The sequence below is a fragment of the Leishmania major genome, chromosome 15 (genome assembly GCF_000002725.2).
Source record: "Leishmania major strain Friedlin complete genome, chromosome 15".
In the NCBI taxonomy this organism is placed as follows: domain Eukaryota; phylum Euglenozoa; class Kinetoplastea; order Trypanosomatida; family Trypanosomatidae; genus Leishmania; species Leishmania major.
Window position 1 is genome coordinate 223,477 of NC_007256.2, and position 19,776 is coordinate 243,252.

At 62.7% G+C, this 19,776-nt stretch overlaps 6 protein-coding genes across 6 annotated transcripts; all 6 read left to right on the forward strand.

Annotated features, from left to right (window-relative positions):
- Nucleotides 1–496: 496 nt before the first annotated feature.
- LMJF_15_0540 (conserved hypothetical protein) lies at nucleotides 497–2,536 on the forward strand (the record flags this gene model as incomplete). Its single annotated transcript, XM_001681915.1, has 1 exon — nucleotides 497–2,536. The coding sequence occupies one exon, from the start codon at nucleotides 497–499 to the stop codon at nucleotides 2,534–2,536; it is 2,040 nt and encodes a 679-aa protein (XP_001681967.1).
- A 1,491-nt stretch (nucleotides 2,537–4,027) lies between these two features.
- LMJF_15_0550 (hypothetical protein) lies at nucleotides 4,028–9,295 on the forward strand (the record flags this gene model as incomplete). Its single annotated transcript, XM_001681916.1, has 1 exon — nucleotides 4,028–9,295. The coding sequence occupies one exon, from the start codon at nucleotides 4,028–4,030 to the stop codon at nucleotides 9,293–9,295; it is 5,268 nt and encodes a 1,755-aa protein (XP_001681968.1).
- A 1,051-nt stretch (nucleotides 9,296–10,346) lies between these two features.
- LMJF_15_0560 (conserved hypothetical protein) lies at nucleotides 10,347–11,975 on the forward strand (the record flags this gene model as incomplete). The annotated part of the gene is made up of 1 exon (XM_001681917.1): nucleotides 10,347–11,975. One exon carries the CDS (start codon nucleotides 10,347–10,349, stop codon nucleotides 11,973–11,975), a length of 1,629 nt encoding a protein of 542 aa, XP_001681969.1.
- Nucleotides 11,976–13,944: 1,969 nt separating this feature from the next.
- Nucleotides 13,945–14,946, forward strand: LMJF_15_0570 (hypothetical protein; the record flags this gene model as incomplete). The annotated part of the gene is made up of 1 exon (XM_001681918.1): nucleotides 13,945–14,946. The coding sequence occupies one exon, from the start codon at nucleotides 13,945–13,947 to the stop codon at nucleotides 14,944–14,946; it is 1,002 nt and encodes a 333-aa protein (XP_001681970.1).
- Nucleotides 14,947–16,904: 1,958 nt separating this feature from the next.
- On the forward strand, nucleotides 16,905–17,879 carry LMJF_15_0580 (conserved hypothetical protein; the record flags this gene model as incomplete). Its single annotated transcript, XM_001681919.1, has 1 exon — nucleotides 16,905–17,879. One exon carries the CDS (start codon nucleotides 16,905–16,907, stop codon nucleotides 17,877–17,879), a length of 975 nt encoding a protein of 324 aa, XP_001681971.1.
- Nucleotides 17,880–18,580: 701 nt separating this feature from the next.
- Nucleotides 18,581–19,285, forward strand: LMJF_15_0590 (conserved hypothetical protein; the record flags this gene model as incomplete). The annotated part of the gene is made up of 1 exon (XM_001681920.1): nucleotides 18,581–19,285. The coding sequence occupies one exon, from the start codon at nucleotides 18,581–18,583 to the stop codon at nucleotides 19,283–19,285; it is 705 nt and encodes a 234-aa protein (XP_001681972.1).
- Nucleotides 19,286–19,776: the final 491 nt, after the last annotated feature.

The window sequence follows — 19,776 nt, forward strand, 5'->3', positions numbered from 1 at the left end:
AGTGAAGCGCCGCTGTTTTGGTCCCTCGCTTCTGCGCTTGCTTTCGTTTGGGTCTTTCCTCTTGATCACAACGACTCGTCACGCACAACTGCGTCTCCACAAGGTGCCTCCCATCACGCCTGTAGGACTCCGTCCACCATCCACCACTGATCCCGTCCTCGACACACAGTGCTAGCACCTTCGGCGCCCCTCAGAGCCCTCCCCCCACCACCACCGGCTTTCGCAAGTCTGCACACGCGCGTCCCTCCCTCCTCGCCCACAGACACACATACCGTGTGAGAGGAAGCGAGAGCTGGCGTCTGTCGTACACACGCAGTCGTTTCTGTCATCCGGGTGCGTGCCGTCCCCAACTCTCTTCCGCCTGTGCGTCTGCACGTGCTCGGCGTGCCGCCAGCGCCCCTCCCCCTCCCCCCCCCTCTCTCCCCCTTTGGTAACCGCGCACGCACACCAACGCGGCTGGCGCGCACCGCTTCTTCGCACCGACGTGTTGGCTGGGATGACCATGAACGGCACGGCGACGGAGAACATCGCCAAGACGCGCCAGTCGGTGCTCGATGTAGGGCAACGCAACCAGCTGGAGGCGATGCAAGCCGAAGTGCGCCGCAACAATGAGCAGCTCATTTCCCTCCGCCGTGAGAACAAAGAGCTGCGCTTGGTGCTTCAGCAGACCATCCGCGGCCAGCGCAACATCAGCGTCGAGGATCACTACGCCAAGGAGGAGGAGCTTCTGCATAACAAAATGTGCGTGCTGAAGCGCAGCCTCAACGCCGTCAAAGGAAAGAATGCTGAGCTGCTCAAGGAGATCGAGCGAGCCACCGAGGAGAACCGCTTCATCAAGCAGGAGGGCAACGGCGTGCTGGAGGAAGACTCCGCCGTCGCGCACAAAATCCGTGCCCTCGAGAACCGCCTGGACAAGTGCCTTGTGAAGCACAACGAAGTGCAGACGATTCGGCGCACGTACCAGACACTTCTGGAGCGGCTGCAGTTGGAGCAAGCAGGCTTCAACACGCAGGTGTCGTCGACGGAGCAGGCGCTGCAGTGTGCCGACAAGGAGCTGGGCGATTTGGTGGCGGTCTGGAAGAGCGCGGCCAAGGCGCGAGACGCGGCAAAGGCGGAGGTAGCAGCCCTGAAAGGGCAGCTCGCCGCAGAGCGGCAGAAGCAGCGCAAAGACCTCGAGGAGCGCCGCGTCTTTATCGAGTCCAAACGGCAGCAACTGGAGAAGAAGCACGAGGCCCTGCTGCTGAAGATCGCCCAGCAGGAGGAGCGGCATGCGCGCACCATGCAGCGCATGAACAGCGCCACCGGTGGCAGCGCCCGTCGCCGCGGGCACCGCAGCCGCGCCTCGTCCGCCTCATCGCTCAGCCCCGCGGATGTGGAGCAGCTGCAGAAGCAGAAGACGGCGTACCTCCGCCTGCGCGATGTGACAATGGCCACAAACCTCGCGGACGTCCTCGCCAAGCTGCGTGAGAGGTCGGATCACCACGTACAGCTGAAGACCACCGCCGCAGAGCTCGAGGCTAGCATGGAACAGCTGGACAACGAAAGGTTGGCGCTGCAGTCGGAGTGGGAAGAGGTGAACCACCGCGCCGGCCACGCGCTTGTGTCCGCCCGCGTTATGCGAACTGCTCGTGACATGCGTAGCGGTGCTGAAAAGGAGAGCGGCACGTGTGGCGCCGAGGGCAAGGATGGCGAGGGCGACAGCAACAGGAACGCCGCGGGGGTGGCTGGCGGCGCCGATGCAATCGACTACGGCCTTCTCGCCGACCGGCGTCACGAGCGTCGTCTTGTTCTCAACGAATTCCGCCAGCATCTGCACCAGCGGCAGGACGAGCTCGAGGAGGCGGAAGAGAAGCACAACTGGCTCTCTCAGCTTCTCCGCGAGGTGGATCTCGGTGTGCAGTACCTGGCCGAGAAGTTGTCCATCTCCGGCGCGCAGGCCGTTGCGGCAAGCGCGGTGTTGGACGTCTCCGCTATGTCGCAGCAGCATCACAAGCAGCGAAGCGCCGCTCAGACAAGCCTGACGATCGATCTCCTGCGTAACTGCGGTGACAAGCTGCAGCTGATGCTGGAGGAGCTGTCCCCCAAAGAATTGGACGCCGTCGTGCGGTCGATGAGCAGGGCCAAGTTTGTGATTCTTGGCACGAATGTGCGAGTCCCCGAGGTGCTGGAGGCGCAGCGCATTTGCCCACAGCGGCAGCAGCAGATTTCTTCCGCATCCCGCGTGCGCGGGTCTCCTTCGCACACCGGCGGCGCTTCCACGTCACTGGTCTCTATGGGGGCATCGGGTGGTGGTCCCTCGTCGACGGCGTGGCGTGCTGGTAGCACTGATAGCGACGCATCGGCGGCTGGCGCGGCTGCCTCTGGCGCAGCAGCAACGGCTGCGGCTGCAGCAGCCCTGACGGAAGACTACCCTGAGAATGAGATTCATGACCGGCAGGAGCTGAAAATGATGTCGATGGCGACGGTGCAGCGGGAGCAGCAGAAGGCACGCAAGCGTCAGCTGCAGCAGCGACGCAGCAAGGAAGAAATGGTGTAAGAGCATCGCTGCTGCGTCTCTGCGCGCCATCCTTTCCACAGCCCCACCCCATCCCCCTCCACCTCGCTCTCAGCTTCGTGTCGGATCCCTTTCACGGTGTCACCAAGGCACGCCAAGATAGCCACCACCACTGCTCCGCTGCCGCTGCTAAGCCTCCAGTGAGTGTCTGTGTTTTGCGTGTGCGTGTGCTCACTTAGCGGTGCCCTCAGCTCACGACTCCCGACCTGTCGCCCGCCACCACACCCTCCGCCACTTTCCCAAGCCCTCTCCACACCCTCAAGGCAATCTCATGTACATCTGGATGTTCTCTACATCTTTCCGTATATCTGCTCTGTCTGTCAAGTGATCCGCGTCGAAGCCGACAAGGTAAGTGACGCGAACGAAGGACAGGAAACAAGCGCAGCACGCGCACCCGTGATGTGAAGACGATCTCTTATCGCTGTGTGCCCCGCGCGTCTGTCTCTGGGCAGGGGTGTCTGTGTTTTGGTCAGTGTGTCGGTGTGTCGGTCGGTCTGCCCCACCTCACTCCAATGTGGTTGGCTTCGGCTCTTTCCGTTAGTATCCTTTCGGGGCTTGTCTGTCTCCTCTGTGTGTCTGCCTGTGTATATATATATATATACGTATGTATGTATGCCTGTGTGCGTGTGTGTGTGTGTGTGTGTGTGTAGCCCCCCCCCTCTCTCTATGTATGCGCGGTGGCGCTGCTCTCTCCACCAACACCCACCGCCCATCACCGCCATCTCGATTTCGCTTGCAGCGTTTTCCTTCTTTCTTGTTCCTATTCCGAATTATGTCCCCTCTCACTCTCTCTCTCTCTCCACGTGGGCAGCATCGCGGTGCAGCATGTCGTGAAGGGGCGTCGAAGCCGCTGCCAGTCGACTCGTACACGTATCCGTATCCTCGGCGATGGGTGCTGGGAAGTCGCGTGATATCCTTTGCTGCATCGCTCCCTCTCTGCTAGCGGAGGGTGTCGAGCGTTGCTCTTGGGTGGTGCCTCGTGGGTCCGTCGAGGGCGGCGCATGTGCTTATTAGCAGGCATCCGTAACAGCGTGCATGTGTCTCTCCGCTTCTCCCTCCTTCCTTACCCGCCTTCGCGCCTGTCCAACTCCTTCTCCGCTGCTTCTTCGGGGGGGGGGGGGGGTGCGCACGCGCTTGGACTGTTTGTATCGGCGCCCACTCTCGCACACGCGTCTCCCGTGGTTGCGCACGCATCATCAGCGCGCGGTCACCCTTTCCCTCGCATCCCTTGCTTTCCTCTCTCGCTCTCGTTAAATGGACCGCTGACGCGCCTCCTCGCTTCGCTTCGAGCGCTCCATTTAACGAGACGTGGTCGGTGGTAGTACGGCCTGTCGGACACGCACGACCGTTGTTGCCGTCGCTGCCAGCTCCCACCGGCCGGCTGCTTCGGTGTTGGCTTCGTTTGTGTTGTGGCTGCGGCACTTTGATCTCGCTGCCGGAGCAGCACACACGCGTCTGCGTGCGTCCGCGGAAATGACGCACACTGGGGCTGCTGCTGCTTCTGGTGCATCGGCGTCGACGTTGTCGTCGCAGTCCACGGCTGCTGTCGCCAGCGATGATGCCTTTTCCGAGCAACACCAAGGGCAGAAGCAGCGCAACCTTCTTCGTTGCTTCGCCTTGGCAGATCTCCTTGGCGTGTCACCGACAGTGGTGCAGCAGCTGGCGAACGCGGCGGCAACGCCGTCTAGCTCGCTGCACCACGCACGCAACACTTCGCGCGCCAGCTCTCACTGCTCCACCGAGAGTGACCCCGTTATACGGGCGTATCAACTGGAGCAGATCCTCGTGGCCGCCGTTGTGAAGCAGCTTTTCGATCGCTGCTGCGACCCCGACCAGAGCATCCAGAATGGTGGCAGCGTAGATGCAGGGCAGCCGGCGGCTTCTTCGGTCTCGACGACGGCGCGGCAGCCTGCGCGAAAGCACCAGCCCTCGTCCTTGAAGGCACCTCCGTGGTCGGCAGCACTGTCTGAGCCGCGGCGTGCCTGTACGTCTCCGCAGCAACCAGATGGGGAGCGGTTGCTGCCTTCGGTGCTGAGCTCCCCGCAGGGGGTGGCCCGCGTGGACGCCTTGCACGCATCTTTCCTCCCGTTACTGCTTGTCGCGCTACTGCAGCGCGTGAGTGAGGGAAGCGGCGGCGATACGCAAGCCACAGACGCCACAGTGCCGAGGCAAACACCTGACACCAACGCGGCCGCGTCGAATACATCAGCGGCCGTTTTCTCTCTGCGGCAGCAGCGAAGTTTTCGTACCGCGCTTCATCAGCTGCTGCCACTCTACACACCTCTGCTCCTGCAGCGACGGCGCGCCGCCCGTGCTGTGGTGAGCTCCGTTGTGGTAGCACTACAGGAGTACCCGTGTAGTGGTCACGATGACGGCGAGAGCACCACCGAGGAGGAAGAGAGCCGAAAGCGTATTCAGCGTCTAGTGCATCAAGGGCTGTGCTGCAGCGAAGTCAAGCAGTGGCTGCACGCAGCTCGTCTCTTGTCGGACACGCTCGTGGCGTGTCTCTCCCACGTGAGTCGACGAGCCAGCATAGCAGCAACAGCACCGCCGCCGCCATCAGGCGCCGTCGTGGTGGACGAGGACGATTCGATGGAGGCGCGGTGGACACTGGAGATGGCCGGGGTGTGGCTGAGTGTGGCAGGGATGCCCCGCCAAGGTGGCGGGTCGGTGGCGGAGGGGCGGCGTCCGTCAGATCTTTGGTGGTGGGAATCAGGTATGAGCGCTTCGAGTGGTGCCGCGCAGCCAGAGCCCGACGGCAGCACCCTTGCAAGTGCTGGGGGCCCAACGAACCAACAAGACTGCGCGCCGTTCACCACCACCACCACTGCCGAGGTGCTCGCGCTTGCAGAGGTCATGTGTATCGTAGGCGAGGAGACGTGCGGCGACATCTGGCCCCACGAGGGTGGCCATTCTGGCGAACAGCAGCAGCTGCCACCGTCGAGTTGTGCAGTTGTTGGTGGTCGCACAGTGCCGATACTACGCGATGTACTGACACTCTTTCTCGCTAGGCACCACGACAGCCGCGTGTTCAATCCTCTCCGCGCCCTTTCGGCTTCCGAGGTGACGGCGACTGAGCCTCGACACCGCTACGCGCTCCTCCTCGCTGAGCGTCTTGAGACGGCGCAGCGCCACCAGCACCGCCTGCTCGCCGCAGCGGAGCGCGCCGTTCACCGAGTCCTGCGACAGCAGCACCAGCAGGACCTCAGCGTCCTCTGGCAACCACCAGGGATGATCGTAGCACTGTGCCACGTGACCGCCTATCAGCTGCGCACCCAGTTGCATCGACGCGAGCAGCGTATGGCCGAGCTTGGCACCGCGACCGCGGCGACGGCGACGGCGGCCATGCTCGCGTCACCGCACCTGAACATCGACTCGCTGCCTCCCTCCGGCAGTGTGGCCGATGCGGATCTACAGAGACGCAGCGGCAGCGATGAGGTTGACAGGGAGTCTCGACATGGCCGACACTCATCTAGTAGCATCCCCTCTGCCGCTGCTGCCGCGAAACGCCCGCAGCTAGGGAAGCGGCTCTGGTCAGAGGAAGATGACGATGGTCCTGCGGCACCGCATGAGAAGAGCCAAGGGCAGTGGCGTGCTCGATCCCTCGATGAGGATGCTGGACTAGCAGCACACGCAGCGGTGCTATCCTCGGCAGCCGGCCCTGCCACCACAACATCCGCAGCAGCGGCAGCAGACACGACGATTTCCACGTTTTCACCCCCACCGCCGCCGCTTCCAGTGTCATCAGCTCCGTCTTCTGTGCATTCGCTCGTGCCTCTTCGCTACACACCGCGCACAAGCAGCTTGCACCACGGGTCTCGCGTCTATGGAACGCTGCCAGCGATGCACGCAAGCGGGGATGCGTCAGCGGCAGCTGACGAGGACGCCGGAGATGGTGAGCGGCTCGCGCGCGGCAGCAACGACTACTACGCGCCTGCTCGGTCGATGGAGCGCCTATGGGAGCTGCCGGCGTGCGTGCCGCGGGATTGGACGCCAGCGCTGGCTACGCTGATGGCGTGTTGCGTGCTGTGTCTCAGCTCAACCTCGACAACGGCGGCGGCGTCACGGCTCGCGGTGCTGCTTGGTGAGACGCTACTGAGTCGTCATTCCGCGGAGGCGGAGTTGGCGCACAACACCGCTGCCACTGCTCTCAGTGGCTCGGCCTCTGAGCCGTTGACGAGGCGAGTCACCAGCCCGCGACCAAGCCTCCCTGACTTCGGCCTCGGCAAACGCCACGAGGCTTCAGCGGCGACGGCAGCCGGTGTGAGTGTGCGCAGCAGCGTGTGCAGTAGCAGCGCCACCAACAGTATCGCTGGCGTATCCATAGCAGCGGATAGCACCGACAGTGGCGGGGAGCTCGCCAGCTCCGTGGTAGCCGTGGGGGCACTGGCGCAGTGGCACCTGCGAGGGCTGATCCGGCAGTTGCGCCTCCCAGTCACCGGGCGGGTGCTGCCGAGCGAGCAGGCCGGCCAAGACCGTCTTCGAGGCCGCCACACTAAAGCGCCGAGGACGCGTTCTGCTGCCGCGTCATCCTCGCTGGCTCTTCTTAGCAACGCCGTCGACCGCACCTCCGCGACGCCCAGCTCGGCGGGTGCGGTGGCAGGAGGCGATTCGTGGTTCACGCGGTACAACCAGACCACCCACGCCCGTTCCCGTGCGCTGGATGCGGCGACGCGCTCGAATCTCCGCGGCGCGGATGCCGCTGCATCGCCCTCCTTGCCGCCGGCAGGTGGTGTCCTGCGCCGGCTCGATCCCGTGTCCCTTCTCGCCAGCTGTTTTGCCCTGATGCACCTGCTGCAGACGCAGCCGCGCTTCTTCCAGAAGGCGAGGTTGGGTGGACGCACGATGCAGGAGTTGCGACTCGGCGTGCTGGAAGCTCGCTGGGGCGGCGAGCCGGGGTGTGCAACACAGATGCTGCAGCGTCACGGCTCGGCGACGAGCATGGCGACGGTGTCCGTCAACAGCGCATCGAGAGCCCTTGTGAAGGGCACCGCTGGCGGGTGCGCTGACCCGCGCGCCGCGGGCGCAGATGCGTCTTGGCGTCGCGGGGATGTCCTGCGCCTTCCCCGTGGGCGCTCACTGTGGGATCGCTCCGGCGCGGGTGCACCAGAGGCGGCACTGGACAGACCGCAGGGCATGGCCGCGAGCGATGGCAACGGTGACGGTGACGATGCAGATGCGCCGGTGCCGGCTGCGGCAGCCGATGCGTGCGGCAGCGTGGACGACTCCTGCGATGACGCAGCGGCCGCAGCCACGTGTAACTTTACCGAGGCGCTTCTGGTTACCGTTTCCTACGTTGGCTGCCGAGCCCTTGCAGCGGCGTTGGCGCAGCTCGCAGCTCCAGCCCTCGACAGCGCGGAGGCGGTGGACGCGAGTGTCATCTTGTGTGGCGGCGGTGGCACCGCCGCTGCTGTCGCCCCCTCTGCCCCTACTCGAGACCTTTGGTGTGATGCTCTGCAGGTGATCACGGGGCTGTTGCTGGAGGCGCATCGAGCACACAGAGTGGGTACCGCTGCCAGCCGTGTTCGTGCCGCGGCAGCGGCAGTATCAAGGAGTAGCGTTGACCACCACGACAGCACGCGTACCCGCAGTCACGGCATTCTGTCGTCTGCCAGTCGCTCGGTGGACAGGGCAAGCACGCTGGCATCAACAGCGACCTCGACAGTCGGCGTACTCCTGCCAGCCTCCCGCGCCTCCGCGCGTGCGTCAGTGCCGCAGCAGCCGAGCGACCCTCGGCAAGCACTCGACTTGGGCTCTACCCCGACGGCGACTTCTTTTCATGCCGCTCGTCCCGTTGGTGATGCTGGACGCGGCGCCGACGCTGCCGCCTCCCCTCCCGTCGCGATCACCACTACACACCTGATGCCGGCACCGCTGTCAACGGAGGCACAATTCGGGATCGGGGCATTCTTCATTGCCCTCGCGCGAGCGTTGTTGCAGCTCCACGCGTCGTCGTCGGCGGCGGCGGCGACCTCCGTCGGAGGTCCGCCCGGCCAGCAGCAGCAGCATCATTGTCGGCCACAGCCGCTACTGTGCGTTGTCCAGTGCCTCTACGCGGTCGCCAGCATCATTGATGACGTGCTGCACGACTACTCCAACCCTCCGCCTGCCGTGCTGTGTGACGTGCTCGCGATTATGTTGATGATACAGCCGCTGCATCAGCCATCAGCGACGGTGCAAGAGGCGGGTGCCATAGTGCCGCCGCCGCCGCAAGTTAGCGACACGCTTACGGCGTGGGAAGCGCTGCGCCTAACGCCCTTCTGGGACGGTGTCCTGCTCGGTCCCTTAGAGGCTGCAAGTCGCGCGTGGGCGTGCCATGAAGAGCGCAGCACCGCCACATTATCTGATAACGGTGAGGAGCGCCGGTGTAGTGATCGTCAGCGCGGCCGCCCCCCTCACTCGACAGCCAGGCTATGTAAGTCACTACCGGCGTCGCACATCCCCTCACCACCCCAGCCCTCACGCCCGCCATGGCAGAGCCTCCTCGGGCACCTCCCGTGCTCCCGAGACCCGTTTTCCGCGTCATGGCTGCCAGCGGCTTTTCGCGGGTCATCACGCTCTAGCACCAGCTGGACACTGCTTGCCCTGCTGGCGAAAGAGGACGATCTTCTCTTGGCAGACCCGCCGACAACAACGGCTGCGAGCACGGCGGACGCGATACATCAGCTGAGCGTTTCCATCGTGGCGTCCGCGCGGTACACGGAGTGGATGGAAACATTGTGCGAAGCGTGGCAAGCGTGATGGTGCGCAGGCACGTGTATGTGTGTGCGCCTCTTTTCTCTTTCCTGGTCACCGCATCCTCAACCCCCTCAATCGCCAGCCACGTGGCGTGTCCCTCTGAGATGATACGCGCATGCGCCTACTTGTATGGACCACCAAGGACGATGCATCGGCGGAACATATTCAGCCGTGGACGCCACGAGCTGCTGCTGCTGCTGCACGGGCGGAGGAGCGAGATGGGCAAAAAAGAAACGCAAAGAAGCGGGCCTGACTGGGAGCCGCGTGCGTGTGGGGCACCCGAACACCTCCCTCGCTCACTCATCCGCGTCGCTTACCACATGCGGCACGCCGCCGCCTCATGAAGGGGCACCGTGCGACGGACTTTCTTGTTGTCGTCTCATCCCTTTACCGCTTGTGTCTCTCGTGCGAAAAGAGAGAGAGAGAGAGGCGGGCAGAGATGAGATGGGATGGGATGGAACTCTCTGCCCCCACCTCCTCCTCCATCTGTCTCGCGTCACCGATCCACCCTCGCCTGTATCGATGCCGCCGTCTTGTGTACCGAACCCTCTTTCTTTCTCGGCCTCTTCCCACTAGCCATCTGCATCTTCTCTCCACCCCTCCCCTCCCCCGCGTACGACACACACACACACGCTCACACACACACGCTCACATGTCTGCTGCCCTTGTTTCCACCAGGGCAGCCTCTTATCGTTCTTCACTGGCTCTTTCCATAGCTGCATCGAGGGCGGATTCGCGCAAGGGAGCCAAGGGGGTGCCGAGATCCCAGTGGGCACCGAGCTGCTTCTGCTTGTGTGTTGGTGGGGTCAGAGGACAGTCGGGAGCTGTTCGCCCAAGGGGCCACATGTCGCTCCCGGCGTCCCACACCACCACCCCCGCTACCGCCTCTCCGGAGGTGCTCCTCGCCGCCTGCACAGCAGAAGTCCAACAGTTGCGCGATGCCCTGCATGAGGTCACTCTCCGCGAAAGGGATGGGTGCAGTGGCAGCAGGGGCGGCACCGGAGGTGTGGCGGGGGGAGCGCTCGGGGACGTTTGGGAAGGCAAGTATCTAGCCATGATCAGAAAGAACAGGGACCTCACAGTGCAGCTTGGCACCACACAGCAGCAGCTTGCGGCGGCACAGAAGGCGCTGCAGGCGGAGCAGGAGAAGACGCAGCGACTGGTCGCCGCCGTGACTGTCTCCTCACTTGGCGCTCGAGGCGCAAAGGCGGGCTCAAAGTCGGCGGCAGGAGCGGCCGGCGTGGACGACGGCTGTAACAGCAACAGTGGCAGCAAGAGCGGTGGGGGAAGTAGTGGTAGTGAGGGGGCCGCAGCAGCCTCGTCCGCTGCGGTCGCGCGCGTGTACGATAAGCTGCATCAGAAGCAGCTCGCCATGGCCGAGGTGCAGCGGGAGAACGTTGCTCTGCGCTCCCTCATCCAACGAGAAGTCGGACTTCGTGATGACACGAAGGAAGTGAACCGCCTTCTACGCCGTGCAACTGCCGTCTCGAGCAACGGTGGGTCAGCGGCAGCTGCTGCCGGTGGTACGTCGGCCTCTGGCGCGGACGGGGGTGGCTGGCGCGGTCGCGCAGAGGAGATTGTTCTCCTGAAAAGCAAGCTGAAGGACGCGCAACGGGAGGTGGAGGAGATGGCGGCGGCGCAGAGCAGCAGCGAGAACGGCACGGATGCATGCACGGACCCGCTTTCGCTGCCCGCCTCCGTCCGCGCATTCCTAGGCGCCAGCGGCGACCCCGCGGCTGAGGCTCGATCCGTTGTGACCACCACCACTGCCCAGGTGCGTCGGCCACGCCGCGATGTCGACGATGACGCGCGCGATCGGCTGAGCGCCATGCAGCAACAGCGGGCAGCGCAGCAGCGCCAGCTTGCCGCCGACCTCGCTGAGCTACAGCAACAACTGAACGAAGAGCGGATGAGATCATCGGCCCTGCAGGCGCGGACGAAGACGATGAAGTCGGAGCTCGACACGCTGCGCAGCTACGTGGACACGATTCTCGAGAAGAGCAGCACGGACGATGAGCTCGTCGAGGCGTACAAGACCGAGTTGCAGCGTGCTCACGAAGAGGCGCGTCACTGGCGACGGGTAGCGGCGGACGCTCTGAAAGAAGCTGGCGGCGGCAAGACGAGTGCCGCCCTCACCGTCAGTGGTGTGCATAATGGGCTCAACAACGCAGCAGCAGCAGCGGTGCGTACAGCACCCTATCGAAAGGCCGCCGGCGATGAGAAAGCTGTCGCCGCCGGTGGTGGTGATGCTGGAAACGTACGCGGAGCGCCACTGCCGTTGCCGCCACCCCAGCCTCTGACGTCCTTCTCCAGGTCTTTGTACGAGTGGGTGTGCCAGGCGTGTGACGAGGTGCCGGAGGGCAAGGAGCAGGAGCGCACTGAGCCAGCGGTAGCAGCCTCGGCGAAGCAGCTGGCAGCAGTGCTACGTCAGGCCTTCCAACATCTCGTTCTGGTCGAGCAGCACACTGTAGCAGGAAACGACATGGGGCATGCTAGCACAGACAGCGCTAGCTCCGAGAGCATCTTACTCAAGGAGAACGCTGCATTGAAGACGCGCATCCGTGCGCTGTCGGAGCTGATGGAGAAGGAGCTGCAGGCGCAGCGTGTGTTGTGGGCGACCGCCGCCGCAGGCGCAGGCGCGACACCGTCGACGGAGACCAAAGAGAGGGAGCGCCAACAATGAGAGAGGAGAAAAGCATCTCCTCCCTTCCGCCCTCTCCTGCACGCTCTGGCAGCAAGCGCCCGTGCGTCGTTGGTTGTCGTTGTTCTCTTTTTCATCTTCGTGTGTTGCTGGCTGCTGCAACAACGACGGTCTGACGTCGGCGCGTGTGTGTGTGTGTGTGTGTGTGTGTGTGTGCGTGCTCGCCTCACACCTTTTTTTCTGTGTCGGACTGCTTCTCTCGCCCTCCCCCCTCTGTGTGTCTGTGCGTATCTGTGCGTGTTTTTGGCCCTCCCCTGATGGTGGCGGTGGAGCCCTTACGTACACCCCCACCCTCCGCCTCCGCCGACTGTCACGCCGAGCGCGCCGTTCGCCGTGGCAGTTGCGTGATGGCGGACCATCTTAAAGGAACGAACGAAGCAAGCACCAGAAGAGGCAAGGCAGCCTCTTTCCTGCCTCTACGCTGCTGTATAGATGCCATGCTGCCACAACGGCCTTAGCACACACACACACACACACACACACACACACACCTCCATCACTCTCCTCCTCGCACGGCGCTTGCGCCTTCTTTGCTGCGATTTACTCACCGCTCGCCACAGCGCCCTTCAAGCCTTCACCGCCCTCCTCCTCCTGTCCCGCGTTCTCCGTCTCTCTCCCTTCACGCCGTCTGACCCTTCTTTATCAATGCGCATCACGCGTGCCACCCCTCCCCCTCCTCCTCCCCCTTCCACCGGCACCGTCACTGCCCGCTCACTTGCACGCGCCATCCGCCAATCGCTTCCGCTGGACCTGTTGGCGGTGGAGCGGGACTACAGCTGAGCTCCTTCCTTCCTCTTGTCGCTGCTGCCGTCCCTGCTGATTACTTAGCCCAGACGTCTGTAAAACGCGATACCCCTGCGCATCGACCACGTACACGCAACACCGAGTGCCGCGGGACAACGTGGTTCTCTCATCACCACGACGGGGACTGCGAACCGCGTCTTTTCCTTTCGTTGGTTCTCGTGTCAACGTCAGCGGAAGCGAAGCGTCGTGTCGTTGGGTGTGTCGTAGAGAAGGCCCAGCACACCTCTCTCTCTCTCTCTCTCTCGGCCCTCTCTCGTACTCGGGCATGGCTCCATTCACCACCTCCACCCCTTGAGCACACATACGTGTTATCCCCTCCTGCGTGTCGCTTGACGTCCTCCCTCGCGCGCGCGCACGTGCACCTGAGTGTGTGTGTGTGTGTGTGTGTGTGTGTGTGTGTGCTGAGGAGTGTGTCGGCCTCCCTCTGCTTCGCGTTTTCTTTCCTGCTCTGCCCCTTCTTCGTGTTCCTATTCTCTTTTACAATAACCAACTCCGCAACACGACCGCCGCCCACACACACACACACACACTCCCTCTCACTCTCTGTGCATGTGCGCGTGCGTGTGTGTATGTGCGCGTCCTTCTTTTACGCTCATTCTTCATCCTCGCCCTCGCGGCCTGGCCCTTTTTCGTTCGATCGGCTTGTAGGCGCGTGTGGAGGGCATGTACATGGCAGTACACGCCCTTCCAGAACCCCCTCGCCTTTCCAGGATTCTTGCTTGCCTCTCCGCGCCCCTCTGTATCTCCCTCTCTTGCCATTCAGTTTATATACATATATGTGTGTGCGTGTGTGTGTGTGTGTGCGTGTGTGTATGTGTGTGTATGTGCCCTCTTTCTCTTCCCCATCCTCCTCGTCCTCGCCTTTCGTTCATCCGCCCCGTCTGCTGAAGAAAAACGTCGCGACTCTCTCTTTCTCTCTTCCGGCAGGGGTCTTGTTTGGTTCTTGTGGTGGCTGGTGGTGGCGGTGGTGGCCGTTGCCCTCACGCGTGTAGCAGTGCCCTCGGCGCATAGATTCTGCGCACCGGGATCGTGTGCAGACGTGCTCGTGAGTGTGTGCCTGACCTGTCGTCCCGTCGTATCGCCGCTACGCGATTAGCGAACGCGAAGCAGTCGCTGCACGCAGCTAGAGAGGACTTCACCAGACGCAATGACCCTCTTCCTTTCAGCGGTGCTGCCGGTCCCGATGCGACTCGCGCCGCTTCTGCTAGGAACCCTGCTGCTCCTGGCGGCGGCAGCCCGTGCGAACACTGCGGACGCGCCGTACCGGATTTCCACACGCGTCTTTCCGGAGTGCTCCGCTTACGCCGACCAATTCCCCTACATGCAGACAACCATCGACTGCATTGTCAAGAGCCTCTGCGTTACGCGCAAGCACTGCTGCAAGAATGTGCACGAGACGGACCTCAGCAGATGCCTTGACATAACTGCCTTTTCCTGCGACACCGCGGCGGTGTGCGCCAATCACACGGCGGCGTCCCCTAGCAGCAGCTCCAGCACGAGCCCATGGTTTCCGGAGACGCAGGATGGGGGTGCGTCGCTGACGTGCTGCCACGCAGCCGCGGCCACAACAGAGGCCCCTGCCGTACCGCCCCTCGACGACGGGAGCTCGGGGGAGGTGAGTCACAACTCTGGCTTGCAGCCGGAATTGACGTGCGATGACACGACCTCGATCGCATGCATGGTGATGCCGATGCTCTCGCCGACCATCCGCGCCTTCTGCCAGAATGACCTCCTGAACATGTATACGGACGCGTATCTTTACGATAACGTGCCGCGCATGTGCTGCCAGCACCTGGCCACCGGCCCTCTCAACAGTAGCAGTGCTGAGCCCTCGAATACTGGAAAGGTAGCGTGCGGCCTGAAATTGCTGGATCTGCCTCGCACGGGCGAGTACCACTGCTCCCTTGACATGCGCAACACGGCAAGTATCTGCTGCAATGGGCGTATTGAATACGATGTGAACAGCAGCAGCCGCGACGCTGCAAGCGCTGCGTTGTCGGGCGAAAACCTTGTCTTCACTTACATCAGCAGCAAGTGCCTCTTCCGCCCCGAGACGAACGGCAACAGCGTCTCATCGCCGGCGATGTCGGTGGCTTGGCTGCTGACGGTGGCCGCGCTGTCGGTGATGGCCATGCACCTGTGCATGTAGTGGCCCCCTCCCTTTTCCTTTTCCTTTCCGGTTTCGGGTACTTCCAATGATCCCTCGTGGCACAGGGAGGAGGAGGGGTGCCCACACACGCACACGCACCTCTCCGTGCGTGGCAGCCCCACCATCCCTGCCAAACGCCGAGGACTTACCGCATGGGGGAGCCAGAGCGATGCATCGCTGCTGGTATCGGCGGCGCGGTCCCGGGCTAGCGTTGCGTCGGAGCGGCCTGCGACGGTGTGAGCATGTCTGTGCCATCCATGTGGTGGGCAGAGCGTCAGCGCGACTCGAGCGTATCCCATGCGACCCTCACACTGCCTACTGGTGTGGGGCGGCTGCGTGCCACCCCGAGGGATGCACCAGGGGTGGCGCACGGCTGTAACGCATGTATCTACCGCTACGTCTCGCCGCACGATGTGGGGAGGGGGGGGGCCTGTGACAGGCCGGTCGGAGGGGGGAGGATGGGAGGGGAGCAGCGGTTTAGAGCATGTCCTGGTGGCAGAGGAACGGACACGCGCACACGTTGTGGGTACGAGAAAGCAAAATGTGTAATGGTGCCGTGGGTTGTGTGCATGTGTCTCGCTGCTTTCGACTGCTGTGTCTATTCTTATATATGATGATGTAAAAGCATGCGTGTGCGCCGGTAGCAGTGTGGGGTCTGTGGATAGATGCTGAGGTGTGCTTCAGGCTTGGTAAAGACGCGCATGGCAGCAGCAGTGGCATCGTTGCGCTGACGATTTGGTGTCTCGCTGACTCACCACCATTATCATCACGAAACCCCACCATCTCTCCGAAGATTAACGCACCCAAGCAAGCACGTAGGCATGCGTGTTGTCGTGGCTGCTCTGCCCCCTCCTCCTGCCGGCATGGCCACCTTCTCTTTTTATATTGGCCTTCGTTAAAAATATATCTTCTGAGCTACGCGCACGACGTCATTCTCGCGGAGAGACAGAAGGGGGCGGGGCAGAGGCGCGCACGTGTGAGAAGTAAGACGGAGTGCCTGTGCCTTTGGCGTGGCTTGTTGGATGGGGAAGGGGTACACCGCCCTCCACGCGCACACGCATACATCTCACGCCACGAATCCCCCCGCTCCCACCTTTTCGCATTCTTAGCTGGAGCTGGTCGGCTCGGCCACTCCCCTCCCTCTCCTTCTCCCTTCTTTCCCCTCTCTCTCTCACCTTCTGTCGGTGTTTGGAAGCGGAATGCGACATCACATGGATGCCGTCCCTCCGTCCGAAACTGTAACAAAAAAAAGTGCGTCATCTTTCATTGTTATGTTTCTTAACCGGCTCGCGTCCCCCCTGAGGCCAGTGTGCTCCCCCCCCCCCTCTAGCGAGGCGTGCTTGCGGAGCAGAGGGAAGAGGCGGCGTGCACGAGCCGGGCAGCTCTGCTGCTCTGTGTGTCCTCGTATGGCAACGTGGCTATCGAGGGGAAGCAGAGATGCGAACGTGTTGTTCAATCCAGAGAGGGCGGAAACTACCATGAGGCCCTCTCTTGCTTCCCTCGGTCTTTGGCTGCCTCGCCCCCCTCCCCTCTTGCCCCGTGTATGGGGCGTCTCAGCCCTCTCCCTTCGCCTTACCGAACACACCTCACGCCAGTTGCATCAGCACGCTTGCAGCGTGCTCATGTGGCGGCAATGTGCGTGAGGTAAAATGTGCTCACATAGAGAACGGCCACCCGCCACACCCTCCTCTGCACCGCTCTCGCACCCTGACGTATACACACACACACACAATCATCGCACTCTCCCTCCCTCTGTCTCTCTTTCACTGTCCCTTCCTAGTCTCCTGTGGCTTTGAAGAGAGCAGGATCGCAGCAGCTCTGCGCGCGCGTGCTCTTCCCTCCTCCTCCTCCCCCTCCCTCACCCCCTCCTGTCACTGCCGTGTAAGGACTGAGCAGCAGAGAAGCCGAATTCAGGAACCGACGGCTATCTGCACTAACACGAGCTCAGGAGTGTAGCCATGCACTCGATGCGACAACGCTCCTGCGACATCTTCGCCTCGACCGTGTCGGCCTTACTCGTCACGGCAGTTCTAACGGCCACCTCGACGATTTTACGAGACCTGGTGTTGCGCCCGCGTCCGCTGGTCTCGGGCGTGCGTGTGTCGAGCTTCTCGGCACTGTACCACGTGCGCAGCCCTACGCTGCTGTCTCCGGAGATCCCTGATGCGGCCATCTACTACCGCCCCAGCACCGGCAGCGACGGCCACAGGACCGCGGCAAAGCAGCTTCCGTCGAATATCGAGATCGTGGACACGGTGGATCGGCCTGAGGACAGCGAGGAAGATCGCCAGCGCAAGATGTGGCAGCGGCAGCGCTTACCGAAAGGCTTCGAACTCGGCATACGCACCATCGATCGCGTCGTGCTGTATCTTTCTGGCTCGGTGGACTTCTCTCCCTGCTGGGACTGGAACACGAAAGCCATCTACGTCTCCTTCATCGCGCGGTTTCCGTCGAAGTCGGCGCCTCAGAACGACGTCGTCCTGCTCGATGCGGTACTGCGCCCGGTGTCGCTGCCAGCGAAGATCGCGCGGTTGGCGAAGCTGCGTCGCCAAGAGCGGCGAGCCGCGCTACCAGGAAGCCTCAACGAGAGAGCAACGGGGGAGGCCGGGGCCTCTCCCGCCGCGACGATGTTGGCAGACGAAGAGCGGCAGCAGCTCGCTGCCTTTGAGCAGACTCTGCGCAATGTCGAACACGATCACCCCTCCGTGTACATTGACCATATCGACAAGCGGCTCGTGTTGAATAACTCATTCAAGTACTTTGTGGACGCCTTTGACGACACCTCTCTCGGAGGCAACACAGTTGAGGTGGTGCTGCGCTACCAGGTGATGAGCTACTCCGGCTGGGCACCCGTGCGGGAGGATGTTCTTGGGCACCAGGTAAAAGTAAAGATGCCAGAGAATGCTGTGCTGTGGAAGGCGCAGCAGTGGTGATGACAGACGGCACGAGTGTTCATGACTGCGTGTCGATGAGTGTGTGTGTGTGTGTGTGTGTGTGTGTGTGTGTGTGTGTGTGTGCAGGTGCGGGTGGGGGGTGAGAGACGGGCCGAGAAGCGGGCGCCAAAGTGGCTGTGATGCGTTGGCCGACGTGCCGCTGTCGTTTGGCCCTCGTTTTCTATGGCTGTCTGCGTTGCTGTCCGCGCGTGCGCATGCGTGTATAGGTAGGCAGCAGACTGTGATGTTTCAGTTCTTCATCTCACCGTCGGCAGCACGACGTTCCTCCAACACGAGCTCCTCTGTGGGTGCGCGGGTGCCTCGCCTGTGATAGTGTGATGGCGCTGCACCTCGTCCTCGTCCCGCCCTCTCTGCGCGAAGAGGTTAGTGCGCGCTGCGCCGAGAGGATATGTTTCTGCACGTATGTGCTCAGCGCTTCTCTCTTCTGCCTACCTCCCCTCCCCCCTCTCCCCCATTGGCGTCCGCTGGTTCTGCTCGCACTGGACCCCGCTCCAACAACGAGACCCTATTAACGGCCGCCACGGTCCCCATCCCCGCCATCCGGACACGGGCGCAAGCAAGTCAGCAGCCAGCACCGCGATCCCGGTGACAGCCGCCCCTCTGCTGCTTTCCTTTCGATCCCATATCCGCACCGTCGAGCGCTCGTGCCGCGCACCCATCCCCACTCACCCACACCAACGATGCCGCACAAGAATGCGTTCATGTACTCCATCGACCCGGAGCTGTACGCTCGCTCGCGCGCGCCGGCCAGTACGATCGCCATGGGTATGAAGAGCTCCCAAGCCTCCTCGCTCTGCTGGGCCAACCAGGTGCAGCAGGAGGAGCGGATTCGCGAAATGTGGGAGGCGAGGTACGACCCGCAGCACAACCTGGAAAATCAGGCGTTGCAAGCGGTGCAGCAGACGCGCGCGCGTGATGCGGCGCGGCACGAGGCGTACGTGAACCCCGAACACAACCCAGAACTCTACAGCACCCTGTACAAGAAGGCGCCTCCGTCCTCTGTAAGCGACGCAGCCGCGGCAACGGCGGCATCCGTGTCTCCCCAGCACCACACCACCAGAGAAGCAGCGCCGGCAGGAACAGCGATGGGCACAGGTGACCCAATCGACAGTGCCTTCGCTCGTTCTGCGCGCTCCGTCACGCAGGAATACCTTCAGGCTCGCTGCAGACACCACACGTTGCAGCAGCGCTACCCGAGCGGACCGATCACCGCCGCGCAGGCTGTGGGGTGGGCGGCCGGTGCCACCGACCGGGCGTCGGCGTCGTCACTAGAGGCATCGTCTTCCCCGTACCGCCAGGCGCGCCGTCGCCAGATCGGTGCCTATCGAAAGCCAGAGGACGATGAACACGCGTTGCTTTTCGGCTACGACTATATGCCGAAGTAGGCATCTAGGGGCAGCAACGTGCGCCGCGCGGGTCTCTCCGTTGTGTCTGGCGCTCGTGAGTTACTCGCTCGCTGCCTCTCGCACTGTCAGCGGAAACCCGTGGCTGTATGTGTATATGTATACATATATATATATATATATATGTGTATGTGTGTGTGTGTGTGTCACAGTGTAGGTGCCATATGTATGCTTGCTTCTCGTGCGATGTCTCATTACTTCTGTGACGTGTTCGCTCTCTCTTCCCTTCTCTTCTTGCTCTTACATGCGCGTGTGGATGGCACAGGCACGTTTACCGCTCAGCACCACGGCCTAAGCACCCTTCACGGCTCCTCCTTCCCGTTGCCGCACGCCGGTGTGTCGCTCCTGCGGCGGGGTTATCCGTCCTGCAGGGCGCTTCGTCTTCTACGCTGCGCGCCACTCGATCGGCTTTATCACCCACCCTCCCTTCCTCCCTCCCCCGCGCCTTAGAGCTCTGTCACAAGACGGCGGCC